The 22,858-nt window shown below is 39.7% G+C and overlaps 1 protein-coding gene across 1 annotated transcript in view; it reads left to right on the forward strand.

Moving 5' to 3' along the window:
* Positions 1-224: 224 nt before the first annotated feature.
* Positions 225-22,858, forward strand: part of LOC136882228 (uncharacterized) — a 54,175-nt gene continuing 31,541 nt past the window's right edge. The window contains exons 1-2 of the mRNA XM_067154785.2: positions 225-355; positions 17,802-17,853. Of these exons, the coding sequence (XP_067010886.2) occupies positions 225-355; positions 17,802-17,853 (183 nt within the window). The remainder of the gene's footprint in view (positions 356-17,801; positions 17,854-22,858) is intronic.

Genomic DNA, 22,858 nt, shown 5'->3' on the forward strand with positions numbered 1-22,858 from the left:
ACCAGACAGTCATCCACCTTGAAGCCTTATATGCTTCAAATGGTCTAATATTCAACAAGAAGGGAGTCACAAACAGGAGAGAAAAATACTGAGGAAGATTAGGACCAGTCAAAGAAAGGAGAGAATACACAAGGCGACCCAAGCAAGAGCTCTACAAATACTGTGATAAAAACACGGACGTGTCCAGGAAGAGACGCCTAGCATTTTATGGACAAGTCTACAGGATGCATCCAGCTTCCCGTTTATTGGCCAAAGAGGAAGACCAAGTGCAGGAACTGAAAGGAACAGACAGAGACTTAAAAGACCGGACGTCTTTCAGGAGGATGCTTAAACAAACCATCAGGAAGGAAAACAGGTACCCTCCGGACAAAGGATAGGAAAGAACAACTCACAGCCAGATGTGCAATTACTTGGCCCACCCAAATATGTGATCCTCAGTCGGCCTGTACGAAGCAAGAAGGGTGTTAGGGCCTATATGTCCTAGAAAACACGACCATCGTTGTACAGTAGGAGATGGTGCGTGACGCACAGGGCGATGGAAGTCAGGTTCCGTGCAGAATGGATGTGATGAGGCGCCTTCAGCGCTCGGTTGAGGAACTGCTGGAACACCCGCCATACTCACCGGAACTGTCTCCGTGCGATTTGTACCTCATCCCAAAGTTTTAAAAAAACTCGCAAGGGAGACGGTTTGCGGCACGAGAGGACATTGCCAACGGTGCTGCACAACTTACACGTGGTGGGGCGGCCTCTCGCATGTTTGGTAATGTGTCGTGGACAATCTAGGAGACTGCCAACGGTGTTACACGTGGTGGGGCGGCCTCTCGCATGTTTGGTAATGTGTCGTGGACAATCTAGGAGACTGCCAACGGTGTTACACGTGGTGGGGCGGCCTCTCGCATGTTTGGTAATGTGTCCTGGACAATCTAGGAGACTGCCAACGGTGTTACACGTGGTGGGGCGGCCTCTCGCATGTTTGGTAATGTGTCCTGGACAATCTAGGAGACTGCCAACGGTGTTACACGTGGTGGGGCGGCCTCTCGCATGTTTGGTAATGTGTCGTGGACAATCTAGGAGACTGCCAACGGTGTTACACGTGGTGGGGCGGCCTCTCGCATGTTTGGTAATGTGTCGTGGACAATCTAGGAGACTGCCAACGGTGCTGCACAACTTACACATGTTGAGGCGACCTCTCGCATGTTTGGTAATGTGTCGTGGACAATCTAGGAGACTGTCAACGGTGCTGCACAACTTACACGTGGTGAGGCGACCTCTCGCATGTTTGGTAATGTGTCGTGGACAATCTAGGAGACTGCCAACGGTGTTACACGTGGTGGGGCGGCCTCTCGCATGTTTGACAATGTGTCCTGGACAATCTAGGAGACTGCCAACGGTGTTACACGTGGTGGGGCGGCCTCTCGCATGTTTGGTAATGTGTCCTGGACAATCTAGGAGACTGCTTTGAGCGTTTACCGCAAACGCTACTGTACTCTCTGAGAATAAACATTATGTATCTATACGATTTCATGGTTGACAGTTTCCTTCCCCCTGTGGGCGGGAGCGGTAGAATAATATCCACGGCAACACCTGCCTGTCGTAAGAACCAACTGAAAGGTATCGTGGCTTGGCTATTACTGGACCCTCAGCTGAGTCCTGCCATTGCTTCCACTTACTTGTGCTAGGCACCTCATTTTCAGGTACCGTATCCTATTCTACCTCCCTTGGTCAATTCTCCGACCCCGACGGTATTAGGTTGCGAGGTCTAGCGTCTCTTTAATTTTCACGCCCTTCGTGGCCCTTGTCATCCTTTGGTCGATACCTTCATTTTTCGAAGTGACGGATCCCTTCCATTTTTCTCTTTGATTGGTGTTATGTAGAGGATGATTGCCTAGTTGTACTACGTCTTAAAACAATAATCACCACCACCACCACCTGGTAAACCTTCTATTCCATATCACTTGACTCTCTCCACTCCCGTCTGTATATTTCCATTTGTCTAATAGATCCCGCAATCGTTCGAAAAAAATAGTTGCCCCAACCCTCGTGGTATTATTATTATTATTATGACTGTTATTATTATTATTAGGGAAGCGAGGGAACAACAGTTATTTTAGGGCTGACTTAAATGTTATTAAATGCCCCATGTTTGAGAAGAGGGCTTTTGGCGTCAATTGTATCAATGCCCATACAGTACTTTCACGTTTTGTTGTTATTATTAATATTACGAGAAACTGCAGTTCACGCGAAATCCATATGCACATATGAGTACAAGCTAGCTTGCAGAATCACAAATATTTATACATTGGAAAGGAAATATTTTAGTTACTTTTCTAACGAACCTGTTGTTATTATTTGAATTATTATTAATATCGTGTTTATTGTTCTACCATGGAAATTCTGAACTAATTTTATTTGCACACTCTTGCGTGGGGCCAAATAAAACGCAACAGCTTGATACAATGTGATTATATGAGAAATATATTCCAGGAATTATTCTTAAGGAAGAGGATACTTCACAGTGAAAGACAAAAATATGCCGAATAGATTTACAATCAGTTTCAATGAAAATCCGTCATATTCTGTATAATACATTTATAGTGACATTAATTTTTCCAGTTGTAAAACGAGAAGAATCATCTACAAAATGAAAATATTCCTAAAATACTTTTTTCTGGTAACATTCCACATCCGAAGTAAATAATGAACTTGCTATTGTCGTGTGGTGCTGTTCTCTGCACGTTCCACACAATGACTATATAAGGAAGGCGAAAGAGCATGCCTTTAATGTCGTACGAACTAACATACCAGCAATTAGTGCACTGGGTCTTGTGCTAACACTTTTCCCACACTTCATGTCGGAAGTTACAGTGTTCTAAGAAGAAAAGCCATGTCAGCAAGTGGTTATATTTCTATAACCCACCTCCTTTGGTAGCAGGGCTGCTGTATCCCTCCGAATGTGTTACAAAGATGGACATCAAGATGATTGAGGTTGTGTAGTCACCAGCTCGTCATCAGAAGATCTTGTAGTCATCAGCTGATCATCATAAGCTTTAGGAGCCACTAGCTCATTATCAGAGGATTTTTAAGTCACTAGGTGATCACCAGAAGATTTTGGAATTACCAGCTTATCGTCAGTGTATTTTGGAGTCACTATCTGATCACCAGAAGGTTTTGGAGCCACCTGCTGCAGCTTCAAAATGAAGAATACATTTGGAAGAGCATAATTTTTTCGGCTGGAGTTGGGGGTAAAGTGTTGAAAGAAAATTCTCTGGTAAGGTAAAATATATATCTCAAATGATTGGGTTGAAAAGGAAATGTCGGGGTGGTAGCAGTAATAATCACAATAATTTCGCAGTGAAAACGAGTGGGTAACGAACGGTGGGAAATAAGTTTAAGGTCAGTGTAGTATTAAATATCAATTGGGCTGTCGAAAGGAATATAGTTTTCAAAACCCATTCAAGTACATTTATCGAGAAATTACGTTTGTGTTTACTGCGGTTAAAGAAGTTATACAGGAAGCTTCTCTGAACAGTAATAGATAATCTTAGGAAGGGGTGGGGGGAAAGGAAATGAATAGTGTTTTGAGAAAATCGGGTGAACCCATAACAGATCTCATGGAATCACGGGACAAGTGGAAGGAATATTTTGAAAATATTCTCAACATAAAAGGACATCTTCCTGGTGACGTCGCTAACAACCGAGCTCGTAGGAAGGAGGACAATGACATTGGTGAAGTTACGCTTGAGGAAGTGAAAAGGATGGTAAACTCCATTGTCATAAAGGAGTACAAACAACTAAAATTAGACCCGAAATGGTGAAATATAGTGGGAAGATAGGGATAAAATGACTTCATAGAGTAGGAAAGCAGTAATTGTACGTATCTATAAGACAAGTAACAGGAAGGATTGCAACAACTATCGAGGTATATCCCAGGCTAGGTGTTCGGTGCGATCAGCAGTGTGAGAGGAGCTGTCAGGATCAGAGTTTCAGTATGCACCAGGCAATTGCAAAATGCTAACAATTGCTAATACCAGCTTCAGTCGCAGAAGAGTGGAGGTGGCAGATTTCCTATCTGCTGTTTTTCTAGTCTTAAATGACTGCAAAGAAATTGCAAATTTGTTGAACATCTCCCTTGGTAAGTTAATCCAATCGCTGACTCCCCTTCCTATAGCAGTAGCGGAAACTGGCAGTCAGAAGTGGAGGGGGGGGGGGGGAATGAATAAACTTTTTTTTTTTTTTTGCTAATTGCTTTACGTCGCACCGACAGTTAGATCTTATGGCGACGATGGGGCAGTAAAGACCTAGAATTGGGAAGGAAGCGGCTGTGGCCTTAATTAGGGTACAGCCCCAGCATTTGCCTGGTGTGAAAATGGCAAACCACGGAAAACCATCTTCAGGCCTGCCGACAGTGGGGTTCGAACCCACTATCTCCCGGATGTGAGCTCACAGTTGCGCGCTCCTAACCGCACGGCCAAGAAAATGTACCCGGATCTAGGGCTAAATCGGAGGGGGGGGGGTAACAAAATTGAAAAAATCTACAAAATGTAAGGTTTCTGATGCTCTCTGAGCAAATTTCGATATGGACGAACCAACTTTAGTGCGGTAATAATAGTACTATACAATAAAACTTTCATCAAAGGAACTATACGTATTACAATTAAATAGAAGTTCGGCGCGATTATACAATTAAAATATCATTTAGTATTTGAGTAAAGTAACAGACACAGTAAGGCTAACGAATATGCTACCCTTCCTCACGCTACGTGCTGCTGCGCGAGTCTCCACTACTTGCTGTGCCGCAACGAACGACTGCGTATTTCCGCCATGGGCGGTGCAGTGTTGCACAACTCCCAATAATTTTGCACTTCATTTGTCGTCTTTTCTTCTAATGTTTTAGTTTTATAAACCTAACATATACCGCTATTCATAAACATGTTAAAATCTACCATCTTTGGTCGTTCGCTGTACAAATGCTTCGTAACGGACCAATAAACGCTGCTGGTTTCGAATCAAACTCAGGGGGTTTGTTTCTTAAGGCAACTCCCTTGCAGGGACGAGCCGAAGCCTGCATTGCATCAGGTAGCATGCTCGCCAGTGTCGGTCTCAGGGAGTTGCACGAGACTTGCAAGTCCCCTACCGACAAACAGTTCTAAATGTCCCCGTTAGATTGCGCCACTCTGCGGAGATTACTTCATTTCTTTCCTCTCACAAAGGTAATTTCATTCCATTTTTTTTTTTCTTTAATTTACAAATTTTGCTTTGCGTTGCACCGACGCGGCTAGGTCTTACGGCGACGATGGGATAGGAAACGGCTAGGAGTTGGAAGGAAGCGACTGTCGCTTTAAGGCACACCCACAGCATTTGCCAGGTATGAAAGTAGGAAACAGCGGAAAACCATCTTCAGGGCTTCCGACAGCGGTGTTCGAACCCACTATCCCCCGAATGCACACTCACAGTTACGCGACCCTAACCGCGCGGCCAGCTTGCTGGGGAATTTCTTTCCCACGCCATACTAGACCACACGTCTTGCTTCAATGAAAAACAGGACAGCAAATTTTAAATTCAAGTGAGGCAAAAGTAATTGTTCCAGGGCGAGTGGCTCAGATGGTTGAGGCGCTGGCCCTTCTGACCCCAACGTGGCAGGTTCGATCCTGGCTCAGTCCGGTGGGGTGAAGGTGCTCAAATACGTCAGCCTCATGTCAGTAGATTTACTGTCATGTAAAGAACTCCTGCGGGACTAAATTCCGTCACCTCGGCGTCTCCGAAAACCGTAAAAGGTCGTTAGTGGGACGTAAAGCCAATTAACATTATTATTAGGAGTAACTGTAGTTACAGTGTATAATTAGCCTCTTATTTCCTGGACTGTAATTGCCAGATATACTTCAGTTTTAGTAGGAATGTAGTACATTACTTACCGGTAACGATAATAGAGTTTATTAATACTTCTGTAAGCTATCAAAATATGACACTGAAAATGTTGGTGCAACGCCCAGCTTCAGATACCACCAGCCGCCACTGATTTCCGCTAAGTATTTGTCTTTATAATTAAATAAATTAAAGGAAGGAATTACGCTGAAAAACAAACTGTACAAATTGCTTTTTTATGATTCGTAGTTTCAAGCGATTTTTTAATAACTGTTCTTCAGTCTGCCGAAACATATTTTAAAAAACAGGTGGCTGAAGTGGAATACATATCTTTTTCTCCTCAAAGTGTGTGTGTGAGGGGGGGGGGGGGCAACTTCTTATCGCCGCTACTGGGCTATAAACGAATATTTGCCCCAGTTTGTCCTCTTGAATTCCAACTTCATATTCTAATCTTTCCTACTCAACAAGAAATACCGGTAGCAAAGGCTACGGTCAGAGGGAGACCAAAGCAATGTTACACTCACTTTCTGATGATCTCAAGAGGAGTAGAACTAGACGAGATAACAATCTGTAATGAAGATATATTGGGTACCGGTAAGCTTTGAAGGCTATGTATTTCTTGTAAAATTCTTGAACTTGAGTTGATCATCGATCACTGCTTTCTCTTGGAAACACGACCCCCACAGAAGAATTCCTCACTATATGAGTTACTGCCGGTGTTTTGCTCAGGTTGTTGGTTTGTTTCTCTATAAATGCCGAATACTTGCTCTGCATTAGTCTCTTATAAAAAATATAAAAAAGGGCAAGATTTCGAATCTCATGATACTATCGATGGCGATTGAAAGTAATTCGCCGGTAATCTATCGACGTTGTCGACAAGTTCCTTCAATTCCATTAGTCTCTTGTTTTTGTCATTGTTATGTTTTGCCGCTGGGAGCTCTGTTGTCGTACTAAATTAACATGGCAGCTGTCATATTGGTTTGTCTCTAGGGGTGCGGCTTGAAAACTTATGTATTTTCTTGTCGTGATATAATTCCATGCTGCGTCAAGGTTGTGATTCAGCCGCACTGGCCTATAATGGGAACCTGTATGGGCCGGTGCTTTAGTCTCCAAAATTCTAAAAGGTAACACTCATTCTATGTTCGTGTGAGTCATAGCCTGGGTTTTGACTATCGACTTGTGTACGTTTGGAGGTTGGGAACGGTAACAGCTGTAAATATTCTGTCAGTAGACCTGTATTAAATCCTTTTTCTTTGAAAAAGAAAATAGAAAATTGACCTGTTCTCTTTCATTTCGGTATTAATAACAAACTATATTTTTTCCAATACCAAAACAATCATCAAATTAGTAGTCCACGATTTGTTATAACCTTAATTAGAATTTTACTCTAGTTCTTATCACATTTTTACAAAGAATCTCAAATAGTGTTTTTAATTCACTCAAATAGCATTCATCTTTACTACATTTTCCTTTACAAATTTACCAGCAGTTGCATCTTGATAGCTAGTGGATCAACATTCCTTTTTATTATTTTTCTCTTGAATCATTAATGAACAAGGAGAATGCGTATGTGAGGATCTACTATACGCGCACTTTATCTTGAGCCCGGATCTCCATAGTAACGAATGGGAACTAGGGCTCAAGAAAAAGTGCGCGTACTATACATAAGGAAGAAGTATTCAGTCAGCAGTATTGTAAATATTGTTGGTTACAAGGATAATGTCCAGATAGAGGAGGGGACTAATACTAACAAAGTAGGCCTATTGAAATTTACCGGTACCTACGATAACAAAGACATTTACAATAAGATACAAAAGTTGAAAACTAGAAAAGCAGCTGAAATTGATAGTATTTCCGAGGATGTAGTACTATATCTGAAGCACTTACTTGATTACTGTTTGCATGTAGGAGCTATACCAAATGAGTGGAGAGTTGCTATAGTAGCCCCTGTGAATAAAGGAAAGGGTGATAGACATAAAGCTGAAAATTACAGGCCAGTCAGTTTGACATGTGTTGCATGTAAGCTTTGGGAAAGCATTATTCTTGATTAGGCTATATTAGACATGTCTGCAAAAAGGAATACAAGTAGTTACTTCAGAAATGAAAATGGCATGTAATAATCTTAATTAGGTTATAAAAGTAAATGTGTTTCTTGGGGCGGGATGTTGGGTTCCTGGACATTGCAATGAACAAACACATCTCTCCTTTGAGATACTCTCCAAGTAAGATTTCACTAATTCCACTTCTTGTAACAGAAATAAAGGGGGTCCAAGGTCTGAACTAATACCATGCTCTCCAAGTAAGATTTCACTAATTCCACTTCTTGTAACAGAAATAAAGGGGGTCCAAGTTCTGAACTAATACCATGCTCTCCAAGTAAGATTTCACTAATTCCAGTTACTTGTAACATTACAAATAAAGGGGTCCACAGGCTGAACCAATACCCCTATCCCATTGTCACTGTAAGACCTATCTGTGTCGGTGCGACGTAAAACAAATAGCAAAAAAAAAAAAAAAAAAAGTTCTTTGTGTCTTAAAAATTTTTAATCAGAAACAAGGAATTACGGCAGACAATGTCCTAAACAGGACGAAACGTCCCATAGTTAACGTAGAATTAATGTAGAAATAAATAGTCAAGATATTCTCGTTGTGGTGGAAAGGTGTAGTTTACTTCTTATAAATTTTGATTACATAGACTATATATCCACCACAGACCAACAATGAAATTTATATCATATACTACTCTTTTGTCGGAAATCACTCGGAACAAATCAAGTTGCTATTCTTCAGATTTTTTCCAGTTTTCGAATCAAGTAATCATGGTGAGGATCCCATACTCTGGTGGGGATCTTACCAAAGACTTATACGCCCTCTTCTTTACATACTTACAACACATGAATGCCTTTATAATCATGTGCAGAGATCTGTACCCTTTATTTATAATCCTGTTTATGAAATTACCCCAAAGAAGATTTTTTCTTATATTAACACCTAGGTATTTATAGTATCTTTTGCTATTTGCTTTACGTCGCACCGACTCATAAAATTATGGCGACGAGGGGAGAGGAAAGGGCTAGGAATGGGAAGGAAGCGGCCGTGGTCTTAATTAAGGTACAGCCCCAGCATTTGCCTGGTGTGAAAATGGGAAACCACGGAAAACCATCTTCAGGGCTGCCGACAGTGGGGTTCGAACCCACTATCTCCCGGATGCAAGCTCACAGCTGCGCGCCCCTAACCATAAAGCCAACTCGCCCAGTAAGGAACTAAGAGGGCTTTTCCTATCGGTGAAACTCGCAAGCGGACTTACCCTGTTGATGATCACACCATTGCCTGCTGTCCATCTCACAATATTGCCAAAGTTTTTTTGCAGTTGCTCACAATCTTGTAACTTATTTATTACTCTATACAGAATAACATCATCCACAAGAAGCCTTACCTCTGATTCCTTATATTAGGATACTGATACCTCAAAAACTGAAGATGTTACAGATGTGAAAATGGTATTTGAAATCTCCTTTAAAAATAAAGAAATACCTATTTTTTGTTTTGGAAATTCACTTAAAGGGGCAGAGGTCTGAATTATTTGTATGAAAATGCTATTATCTAAAAAACGAAAAATGTTGCGGACATGAAAATTGGTATTTAGAATCTGCTTTAAAAGTAAAGAAACCTGTATTCCTTTGGTTTTGGAAAATCCAATGAAGGGGGGGATGAAAGAATTGAAACATTAATTGAATTAATTGTATGAAGATATTTACATCTAATAAAAACTTACGTTGTTACACACGTGAAAATTGGTATTTGGATCTTCTTTAAAAACAAAGAAAATGCATTTTGGGGGTATAATCATCTTGGCGGGGGGGGGGGGGGGCAGGGGTGAAAAGGGGTTGAATTCTTTTTATGAGGACACGTATCTCAAAAACTGAAGATGTTACAGTAGTGATAATTGGTATTTAGAAGATCCCTTACTAATAAACAAACAAGTATTTTTTTCAGAAAATTCACTTAACGGAGGGGAGTGTGCAAGGAAGTGAAAAAATGGATGTTCTTTTTATGGGGATACTTATATCTAAAAACCAAAGGTAACAGACGTGAACATTGGTATTTGGAATCTCCTTTAAACATAAAGAAACACGCCTTCCTTTTTGTGGGGGGAGGGGGGTAAATCAACTTAATGGCGGTGGGGTGAAAAAGGAGTTGAGACCAATTGATTTTACTGTTCATAATATACTTGATTCTGATCATAAAGCGATCATTTTTAATGTTTCCTGGTTTCGTTTTCACGAGCCATCTTTTCCTTTGGAGAACTTAAAGTAAGGCATATAAATATAAATTTAAACACATTTGAAATAAATGATAAGAATGATATTGACCGTACAATTGTTCACCTCTATGATAGGGTCAATAATGCACGGAAGTATACCATTAGTATCGCCAGAAATCCCGCGCACTTGCCTACGCGCGACAATCGTGCTGGTCACGTTGTCAGCAATGACAATGGTAGCAGATGCAATTTGCTGCCAAGTAGCAGTCCTGCATCTTGCTGCGGGGTCCAGAACATCATCAATAATAATAATAATAATAATAATAATAAACTGAATTCAACTAATATCACCCACCCTAATAATAATAATAATAATAATAATGTTCTGGACCATCATCAAAATGTGTGGACCGCGCTGGAAATGGGTCCTGGTTGGGTAATGACTACGAATGCAGTCCGGCCGTGGGTTCAGTACCACCAAGGCGCCCAAGACGGCACCACGCCGGATCTCCTCAAGGATTTGATCCATATTGAAAATGCTTATAGGAAAAGGTGGCAAAGATTTAGGGACCCAACTGACCAGGTGGAGTACTTGGACCTAGCCCGGGAAGTACAAAATCGATTGCTGGAAAGAAAGATTGAAAATGGGAGGAACTTTGTCATAATCTCTCAAAAAACGAGTCAGATTGCGAATTTCGGCGGATTCTCTTAGAAAAGGAGTCAGATCCTGAATTTCAGCGGATTATATATAAAACGTTAAGCATTCAAGTATAAATTTCAGTATAATACCGTAGCGAAGCACGGGTATCTTGCTAGTTTACATATATAAGAAAATGAAGGTCCAATAATATTGCTTTGAGAAATTCCCCTCTTAACGATTACAGGATCAAAAATAATGCTTCCCCTACGCTAATTCTCCATGATCTATTTTCTAGAAATATAGCCACCCATCCAGTCACTCTTTTGACTAGTCCAGTTACACTCATTTTTGCAAGTAGTCTCCCATGATCCACCCTATCAAATGCCTTAGACAAGTCAATCGCAACACAGTCCATTTGACCTGAATCCAGGATACCTGCTATATCTTGCTGGAATCCTACAAGTTGAGCTTCAGTGGAATAACCTTTCCTAAACTTGAACTGCCTTCTGTCAAACCAGTTATGGGATAGGGAAGGCCAAGGAATGGGATGGCCTTAAGGTACAGCCCCAGCATTTGTCTGGTGTGAAAATGGAAAACCGTGGAAAACCATCTTCAGGGCTGCAGACAGTGGGGTTCAAACCCACTATCTCCCAGATGCAATCTTACAGCTGCACGCCCCTAACTGCACGGCCAACTCGCCCGGTATACACAAAGAACAGGTTCCATAAAACATTACACAATTAACAGCACTATTTAAAATATCCTTATTATTGGGAACAGCAAAATTCTAGGATCTTGTGATTCTTACAGTCTTCTTGAGTGTGACATATCTTGTTCACAAGAAACACGTTCTTACTGAAAAGATGCCACTGTACACTTTGTCTTAAAATCTCCAACCAGTCTTAAATCTTAAAAATCTTCTTTCTACTCCAGAAATTATAAAAATAGGCTTATGTCAGTGGTCTATTTGTTGTGAGTGGAAGTGAATTTCTTCCTGTTGGACAAAACAGACCTTGTGTTTCTTGAAGTAAATGCACAAATCTATACATATAAAATAAGAGTTTTGTCTGTACATTGCTCAGAATTTGAAAAGAATGGTATTTCTGTATCAGACATGTCCACAGTAACAATGAAATGCATTTTTTACTTTTCCGTAATTTCTGTCTGTCTGTCTGTCTGTCTGTCTGTCTGTCTGTCTGTCTGTCTGTCTGTCTGTACATGCATCACGAGAAAACGGCTAAAGAGAATTTAATGAAAATTGGTATGTAAAGTTGGGGGATGAGTCACTACAATCTAGGCTGTAAATAATGTTATGCACACTGAGTGAAATAGTAGTTTAGGGGAAAGTCTAAAAGTTAATTCTCAAATATTTATATAATTAGTGGTCCTATCGATAAATACTACATAACTAAAGTTATATAGAATTAAATTTCCCATCATTTATGTCCTATACATTTTTACCGTACCGGTTATGATAACACAGATGTATTTGTATTTTTATTGCTTAGTCCATATCAGCACCGAGTCACGAGAAAATGGGTAATCAGAATTTAATGAAAATCAGTATATAGAGTCGGGGAATAAGAAACTACAGTCTAAGTTATAAACAGTTTTATTCACCCTGGATAAAATTGCAGTTTATGGGAAGGTGCTTAAAATTTAATTTTTAAATACCTATGTTATTGGTCCTAATGAAAAGTACTACATAACAAAAGTTACAGAGAATACAATTTCCGGTTTTACCATACCGACTATGATAAGAGTGGTATTTCAGAGTCCGCAGAAGACTAAATGTGAAGGTCTACAATATCAAAAGCGCATAACATTGATCAGCAATAACATTACATTGACCATTGTTTGTTGTGATGTTCTTTGTTATTCTGCCACTCAACTCCAATAGATGGGATTACTGCTGCGTACCGAGTATAACAGCCTGACTGAATATTGGCGGAAAATAGCTGGGGAGTTAGAAAACTTCCTTCTTTAGCATGCCATTCCTCTGGTTCATACATTTTCTGATACTGTACTGCTGGTACGTAACACACTGGTTCTTCACAGTATTCCAGCTATTCGATCCCTACTCTGACGCGCTGTTTTGATTGAGCAGTGCGAACACTTAGGCTTAAGGCAGAGGCTCACTTAGTAGAAGCATGACCTGGTTTAGAATTACAATTTAGGACTATTCCAAATTATAGCACCACAATTCACTAAATAACTCAAAATTCAACCCTGAAAAGAACTGTTTCTGAAGAAAAACTTCTTCCTTTTCACTTTTATTCAGTTCTACATTCATTTTATTCCAAATTAGCAGTGATGAAGGGGGGGGGGGGTTCTCCTCTGGCTTGGAGGAAAAATTTGCCTCCAAGTCAGATAGATTTTTCTGCCGCCAGTGTAGTGCATTGAGATTTCCTGACCCATCGGGTACTCCTAGGAAACAGATTAGTAAAAGGGCATAGTTTTTGCCCTGGGACTCTCCACTATTTGACTCCCCCCCCCAGCCGCGGAAAAAAGCCAAAGAGTGTTCACGGATCACAGCTGTCTGCGGGTTGGTCATTCCAGCTCTGGAACTCTGAACTGTGTGGTTTTTCATTTGATCGAGTATTTCATATGAAAGCATTGCTTTTAATCGCGCCATTCCTTCTGATGTCATTGTAATAACCTATGTTCATTTCAGTTGGGAAGACCAAGAAGACAGTCTTTCTGAGGATGTAAAAAGGCAGGTGGAGAGTGAGTGTCTGCCATTATAATGAAAACTTCCCAACCTGATTGTGACCGATGGTAGGCAAGCGGGCCTACCATTACAATTAAAATTCCCTAACCCAGTCTTCATACGAGAAAAGACGTTTGGCGACTTCCCCGGCGCGTTTCTAGAGTAACGTTAAGAGCTATGCAATTTAACACTATCTTGCACACAGCATGTACTCTACCTAACCTAGAATTCTGTATACAATGTAGAATTCCGTAGCGAAGCACGGGTACATCAGCTAGTTCCATATATTACTGGTACGTGCAGCTCACTCACTACCACCTACTTTACTAACAACTGCTCTCCGCCTATTGCAAGCTGTCCGCTTCATTACCGTATCGATGAAATGAAATGTCGTATGGCTTTTAGTGCCGGGATGTCCCAGGACGGGTTCGGCTCGCCAGGTGCAGGTCTTTCTATTTGACTCCCGTAGGCGACCTGCGGATCGTGATAAGGATGAAATGATGATGAAGACAACATATACACCCAGCCCCCGTGCCATTGGAATTAACCAATTATGGTTAAAATCCCCAACCCGGCCGGGATTCGAACCCGGGACCCTCTGAACCGAAGGCCAGTACGCTGACCATTCAGCCAACCGTATCGATGAATCCAATCAACAAATTCTTAAACAACTTAATTTAAAATGCCACCTAATCAATACTTTATTTCTTGTCTTTTGGCAGAATTAAAAAAACATTATCATATACAGGACATGTTTCGACCACTTAGTGGTCATCTTCAGCTGTCTTTAAAAACAGTTTGATTAGTAAGTACATTAAAATCTTAAATTACTTTCCCATGGGAACTTATAACTATTACTTAAAGCGCTGAGATGTGTAAAAAGGTACTTAAATTACAATTCACGTCTACGGTAATATTAAAAAACTTATTTTCTAATTGAATATATTTAAAAAATCTTAATGTCTGTAATTAGGCACTTTTTATAAAAACATTAGGTTGCTTAATCTTGCTTATGTTAAAATCGATGTCTTCAAGTTTCTTATTGATTGTCTGTTGTGTTGATTATCTTCCTTGAGGGTTGCTTTTTATTTTTAGTAACAGGTTGTGTTGAAATGTTAATTTACAATGGTCCTGTGGGAACTTTGCTATTGAGTTGTGTGAAATGGCTGTCCTCAGACTGTGACACATTGCTACAACACTAGGCCGTGTACACGAAACAGTCTCAAGCTGACCAAACTGTCTCCTGTATTGTTTAATTCTCCCTGCAGTATGAGTAACTTGTGTTGTGTCAATGAATTTCCTGAAACCTTTAATGCAAAGTGATTGATGATATAGTAATTATAATTTCATGTGGCTATTTCTAGCCGAGTGGAGCCCTTGTAAGGCAGACCCTCCGATGAGGGTAGGCGGCATCTGCCATGTGTAGGTAACTGCGTGTTATTGTGGTGGAGGATAGTGTAATGTGTGGTGTGTGAGTTGCAGGGATGTTGGGGACTGCACAAACACCCAGCCCCCGGGCCATTGGAATTAACCATTGAAGGTTAAAATCCCCAACCCGGCCGGGAATCGAACCCAGGACCCTCTGAACCGAAGGTCAGTACGCTGACCATTCAGCCAACAAGTCGGACATTGATGATATTAACACAGATAAACTTACTTTGCAAAATTCTATCCATATTAAAAAACCATTCATTTCTTGCAATTCATCAGCCACCGAGTGAGTTGGTTGCACGATTTTGGTCGTATAGCTGTCAGCTTACATTCAGGAAATGGTGGGTTCAAACCCCACTGCTGGCAGCCTTAAAGATGATTTTGACCGGGCGAGTTGGCCGTGCGGTTAGGGGCGCGCAGCTGTGAACTCGCATCCGGGAGATAGTGGGTTCGAACCCCACTGTCGGCAGCCCTGAAGATGGTTTTGCGTGGATTTCCATATTCACATCAGGCAAATACACTAATCATTCTTAGTGTTGATCCAAAAGGTTTTTTTTTTTTTTTTTTTTCTTCCTGCTGGGCTGAGTGCCTCAAATGATTGAGGCACTAGCCTGTTGGCAGGTTCGATCCTGGCCGAGTCGGGTGGTACTTGAAGGTGCTCAAATATGTCAGCCTCATGTCGGTAGATTTACTGGCTCATAAAAGAACTCCTGTTGAGGAGTAAATTCCTGCACCTTGGTGTCTCCAAAAACCGTAGCAGTATTACTCGCGCAACTTTTAGTGATACCTGGGTTCCCTAGGCTGAATCGGTAGACCTCGGCAATCTTCGAGATTCGTACTGGCAACCTTTGAAACACAAATTATGAATCCCATATGCATCGCCGTGAGACATCTGACATACACTTTACGTACTAGTACTGTTGTTGTTTACACAGCAAAGCCAACCTATAGAATTCATGCTAGGAACAATATTCGCATCGAGTAATGTTATATAATGTGTGTGTGACACAGTTGTTGGCTTAAGATAATGAAAGTTTAGAAAATTCATATTGGTCGATCATACTATCGATTCAGTTCAGATTACATTTCCATTCACTTGGCAGTATTACCAGAACCAGGAATGCTCCCTCCTTACTCCTCACCCCCGTACAAACAAGTATCACTAAAAGTTGTGCGAGTAATAGTTAGTGGGATGTAAAGCCAATATTATTATTATTATTATTATTATTATTATTATTATTATTATTATTATTATTATTATCATCATCATCCTTGTTAAAAGAAATACTGTCAAGAGGAAATACTGTAATTCTGACAAATTTAAGACATCATCTATAGTTGCCAATAATACACTCTTATCTGAAAATACCAAGTCTGGTGCAGGGCTTTCTAGTTGACATCGTATTGATCTGTATGTGAGATGATTATGATATTGATGAAAAAGGGAGAGTTTGAAACCCAATGTCATAAATAGCCTACTCCTGTTGAATAACACAACTGCTCAAAGCTTAACTTCTTCATCCGACAAACGAATCTCCATCAGCAGCGTTCACTCCATATGAACACTGCAGAAAAGTTTGGAATTGAATCCAGGCTTTTTGCGCGCAATCTAGTGTATACCACCACCTCTCCTACCCTAACATTCTGATTGTGAAAAATGTTTTCCAGCAGCAGGACTCAAACCGGCTAACCATGGTGTCAGACCATATGGGCTTGACAATTTAACGAACATGGCAACCAGGTGGGCTAGATTATGAGGTGAAGCACGGTCAGCGCAAAGAATCCTCTCGACCATTGAAATGAATGAAATGGCGTATGGCTTTTAGTGCCGGAAGCATCCGAGGACAGTTTTGGCTCGCCAGGTGTAGGTCTTTTGATTTGACACTCATAGGCGACCTGCGCATTGTGATGATGAAGACCACACATACACCCAGCCACCGTGCCAGTGAAATTAACCAATGATGGTAAAAATTCCTGACCCTGCTGGGAATCGAACCCGGGACCCCTGTAACAAAAGGCCAACATGCTAACCATTTAGCCATGGAGCCAGACTCTCAACCATTAATCTTGATTTTCTAGACTTGGGCTATTATCTCTCCATCAGATAGCTCTTAAGTTGTTTTCGCATAGGCTGAGTGAACCACGACCCAGTCCTTTGATCCTGTTAAAAATCCCTGACCTGACCAAGAATCAAACGCAGGGCCTCCGAGGAGACATGCTATACCTAGACACCTTTCATTTGGTTAATGGAGTAGATAGGGTTCACCTGTTCAATCCAAGTGTATATTATCATTATCTTGGGACTAGTTTTGACCTGCTAAGAGGTCATCCTCAGACACTTACATGTACAAATTGGCAAAAATCAATAAAATAGTGAACTCCATTATACATTGTAAATTTGTCAATGCAGATCAGACATGAAATTCATCTCTTATGTAATGTTTCACTGTCAAGTCATCAACATCTTGTCTGTATTGAACATAACGAAGCACCATTCCCTTGTCTGTTGTCCCATTTACTTTTTCAGCAGTGGTCAGCCCTCTTCTCACTTCATGCTCCTCTAATTGGATCTTTTGCGTGTGCCCCATCTGTGCATGTTTACGTGATGAATCATTGCTCTCCATTTGTATCCTATGCATATGGATCAGGAGGTTATGTGGAGATTGTCCTTGTCTCGCTCTTCCCACACTGACCTGCCATTGTGTTAGTCCTGTTTTGTGTGTTCCTTTCTGTCTGACTTAACATGTCACTGTGTTCTTGTCTCTCTGCCTGTGCCTTAACTTGCTTGTTCTTTTTTCTTTACTTACATCTTTTATACTGTGAATAGTGTATCAAATTGCAGAAAGGTAAAGACACTAGTTGAATTATCATTTCTAGTGTTACGTCTGTTTCAGGGTGTATCGTTCACAGCGTACCATGTACAACCGTGGACAGGATAATGTCGAGGTGAGTTCACTTCATTTCTGGCACGAGGTTTCATGTCTTTTTTCATAGGAATGCTTGGCTGTAATGTCTGTGTCTTGGTTCTTCGTGTAACGGATACGTTCTTTAAGTCTGGTAGAAACCGGACACTTCGGGATGTGTTGCTTAGGCAAAACGAAGCATCTGAAAAGACATGAAATTTCGTTTGACAGATCAAAGATTTTAGCACCTATTCCCTGAAATTTTGTTAGGAAAATTTGTGAGACTATCAAAATTAACCCATATGGACCCAGCTGCCATGTTCACTGACATTGATAGGAATCTGCCAACTTTCTGTTGTGCAGTTTTGGTGTTATAGCCTTTAGCAGGACTGTTCTGAAATGCCACGAACAAGTCTGAAATTGCCTTATCTGCAACGAATAAGGTATTGTAATAATAATAAGAAGAAAATAAAAAGAACATGCCATATTTGGTTCAGTAAGCCCTCATCAATTGTTCTTTTCCTTTCTCCCCGCTAGTCTTAAAAGAAAAGAAGGGAAGAAGGATCAAGTAAGCCTTCAGTAACTGTTATTTTTCTGTCTTTCTCTACTGCTTTTCCTAAAGGAGAAGGAAAGAAGAGGAAGAGGAAGGAAATAAGAAAAAGAATGAGCCAGATTTGATCAAGTAAGCCCTCAGCAACTGTTATTATTTTTCTCTTTTTCCACTGCTTTTCTTAATGTAGAAGAAGAGAAAGAAGAAAAAGATGAGAAAAGAAGAAGAAAAGAAGCCATATTGTATCGAGTAAGCCCTCAGCAACTGCTCTATTTCTTTCATTCTGCACTGTTTTTCCTAAAGCAGAAGAAAAAAGAAGGAAAGAAGAAGATGATGATGATGATGATGATGATGATGAAGAAGAAGAAAAGTAGATAAATAGGAGCCACTTCAGATCGAGTACGCCCTCAGCCATCGTTGGTTTTTCTTCCTTTCTCCTCCGCTTTTCCAATGCGCTAATGGGGTTACGGATGCGGACAGGTACGTTCATGGATATTTACCCCGCAAGACAGAGCGCATACCAATCTGCTTATGGTTGCATTTGGGTTAAGAACAATATGAATTTAGAGGAAGGATACAAAATCAGCCATTCTTGGATGCGTATTATACATAGATTAAAAGATGCAGGCCACAATATGAACATACAGAACGAACCTCAAGTTACGTAATAGCACTGGCTAATCCCAGCTACCTAGCTGTGACACGTTCGTTCCAGAATTCTCAAGAGACTGCAAGGGGCTTACATCAGCCAGAGAGAGAAGGCTATTTAAGGCCTTAACTACTCTCGTATTTGATTAGCTGCCTGGGAGAATGATTACCTCAGATCGAGTAGGAGTATTTTAGTCGCCTTGACAAAGAATACTGCAATGTATTCTAAACATCGGCAAACTGTACCGAATGCACAGAAAACACAAACACAGTTCAACCTGGAAGAACTAAAAAAGTCTTCAGTTGATCATCTCACTTCCTTTGTGATCAAAGTGCTCCAGATGGATACAAAACATCTGGTATAGATTTTGTTATTGTTTCCTTATGCTAGCACTGAGAACCACATTCCAGTCGCCCTCGAACACATTTATATTGCTGCAGCTTTGTTGGAAGATACGACGCACTTATGAAACAGCTGCCGTATCACTAGTAAGACTGGAGTATTTATTTACAAAAACCCCTCTTACTTGAAGGTTCCCACATGAACAAAGCATAACAAGACAATGAAATGTATAATTTCAGCTTACCGTGGTAATTTTGTTGATTACATTATTCTTATAATGTCATTAAAGTATAAGAGTTATAGTATATAGCATTGATTTCTAAGCAGTGTAATTAAACCTTGTAAAGCTAACAAAGCTATACTGTAATTACTGTAGTTTGTAGATTTGAACAGCTTTATGGTACCACTTAGCAGCTAAATAGTAAAAGAATGTATGACAAAAATGATTGCTATTGATGAAATTTGATGATCAGAAGCAGATGTTGCCTGTATCGTAGTGAGTAGCCCAAGGTAGTTTTTTATGATCAGCTTGATTTATCATGCATTTTCCAGTGTCTTTCAATGTTTTTATGTTATACAAGAATTGAATGTTTAAATATACAAACTCGGCCACCTAGTTGCAAATCTTCTGAAGCACTTGAATTTAGACAGCTTTCCTAGCAATTACATTCTGATTGCACTGTTGTCTTCCAGTTTGAAACAATACTTAACACTAGAACCGCGGCTGTTAGTTCTTTATTCTCTAAAATCTATTTGTAGCAAGTGTACACAGCCAATGAATATACCAGTTCCTATGCTGAAATTGTAGAATATTAACTATACAAAGATGGAATATGCGGACAATAGGATCGCCCCACTTCGCTGACCACAATGAGTCCAGTTGCTCCTATGGTACCATGAATGTGCAGTATAGCAAGAAAGGCTTCCATCTCCTCAATTTTTAGAGACCATTCATCTGACATCAGTACACATGATGTACATTACCCTTTTTTTATTTGTGAGAATGGTACTTCCCACGACGCACACGTTGAGAATACATAATATTCCTTGGCTGTACACATGCTGCAAATATTTATTTTCCTTTTGGCAGGGGATAGGGAACAAAGATATATCTGGGTCACAAATGACCCAGCCGCGGTTCGAGTTCCCAAGACTCTCTAATTAGTTTTGTCAGGAGACTCGGGTCGCACCACCAGATGTGTTTAATGTGGTCTCAATTAAGCCGTGAATTTGTCGAGATATTACATTGGCATTCAGAAACAGACCGCTTTGGCTTGCATAGAACCCACGATTTTCAAATAATGAGTCAGATACTGCACTGTTCTTACAAAAAAATTGGCTATGTATATTATATATATTTTTTATTTCAGTAGTATAGATCCCTTTTGTGGCGCTCACAAGTAACCGATCGTGACAAATGAGCATTCAAAAGAAAGAGAATAGATATTGGCAGTGACAAATTGACTCTCATTATCGATAATTTCCTTTTAAAATGAGTTTTAAAAAATTGTACGAAGTGTGCGATTTGTAAATACTGTTGCTGTAGGAAAATAAGTGCCATAATTGCTGTCCACTCCACAGTTTGGCCGCCTGTTTTATGTCATTATAACGTGCTGTAATGATCAGTTAAGAAAAGAAAGATAGTAAAACCAAAAATTACTTCCGTAACATTCGTCAGTATAATAATGCGCTTGCATTTGCTTCCATTTGAGTGGATACCATAAATGTTAAAAAAATCAAATATTATATTAAGTGGTAAGCAAGACTGTCTAATATTGTACTGATTAGTTCCCCAGGGGGCTACTCCACCACATACTTTATGAACATGCGAGATTTCTCACATGGGTCCCCTAGTATTTCTAAATTTAGAAAAAAAAAAAAAAAAAAAATCTGTAAACATTGGACAGAATACAGCCAATAAATCAGGTTGGATGTGGACAAAATTATTAAACTTTCTTCACCTTAACCCAGATATTTCTAGGGTTGCTGGAGCCGCCTGCGTTCGTTTTGGTTTTGGCTGGGGTTCAAGGCTGGATGCCCTTCCTGCCGCTATGTGACTTTTGAGAAGAAACCCAGGATCGACTGGGATTCAAATCTCAGCCCTCGGAGTGAGAAACCAGCAGTGAAGCCCCTGAGCTAATCACACCCCCAATAATAAATATTATTATTATACGGCCTCAGCTACAATGTTAAAGCATTTCAATTTGATGCCATTTACACTGCCTGTGCATCAATTTTGATGTTCTGTTTACTTTTCTGAATGGCAAAGTAAACCAGATCTCTGTTGTTTAATGTTAAGAATTTTATTCTTCGGGTTCCGTATTGAATCAAGATTTACAATAAACAAAGAAAATAATAAGATCCACCTTTTCAGTACTATATATTACGTGAAATTTTCTACATTTCTGTTAAATCATCACGTTTATGAACTTTTGGTACTGGTTTCGACAAAACTATATGTCATCATCAGCCTAGGACAAATTATACAAAGACAATAAAATACATTGATCGTGACTCTTATAGTAATATCATAATAGTAATTTAGAAAATATACGTGTTAAAACTAAAATAATATTTACATATATAAACTGATAGTCAATAATACAGTAGTGGTCATTTATAGTACAAAAACCGAATTTTCTTTTAACATGTTATTTTTAATTATAATTACTAAGGTTATAAAAACCTTATAAAAACCGACCACTATTGTATATTGACTATCAGCTTATATATGTAAATATTATTTTAGTTTTAACATGTATATTTTCGAAATTACTATTATGATATTACTGTAAGAGTCTTTGTATAATTTGTCCTAGGCCGATGATGACATATAGTTTTGTCGAAACTGGTACCAAAAGTTCATAAACGTGATGATTTAACAGAAATGTAGAAATTTTCACGTAATATATAGTATTGAATAGGTGGATCTTATTATTTTCTTTGTTTATTGTAGATTTCTGTTGGATGATCTATGGCCTAGTTTCAATTAATTTTGTTGGAAATATCAAATGTGTGATCAGATTTCTTTGGCTTGCCGACATGCCATGGAGCATCGAATGGATTTCTTCTGCCACATTTGAACCCACAATTTTGGGGTCTGAAATCTGACACTGTACCTAACTGATCCACAGAGGGATAATAATAATAATAATAATAATAATAATAATAATAATAATAATAATAATAATAATAATAATAATAATAATAATAATAATAATAATAATAATAATAATATCATTTAAATATCTGGGAGAAATCATAACATATAACCTCAATGAAAAGCCAGCATGGTATAACAGAATAAATAAACTGACCAGAGCACAATATGTCACCAAGAATACCTACAACAAAAAGGGCCTGTCAAATTACAAAACAGTCACTCAACCAGAAATAACATACGCAAGTGGAACCATCTTCAAAACAACTAACACTGCACAAATAGACAAAATACTCAAGATAGAGAGAACGTGCATCAACAAATCATACCAAAAAGATTGACACTGG

The sequence above is a fragment of the Anabrus simplex genome, chromosome 10 (genome assembly GCF_040414725.1).
Source record: "Anabrus simplex isolate iqAnaSimp1 chromosome 10, ASM4041472v1, whole genome shotgun sequence".
NCBI classification, from domain to species: Eukaryota; Metazoa; Arthropoda; class Insecta; order Orthoptera; family Tettigoniidae; genus Anabrus; species Anabrus simplex.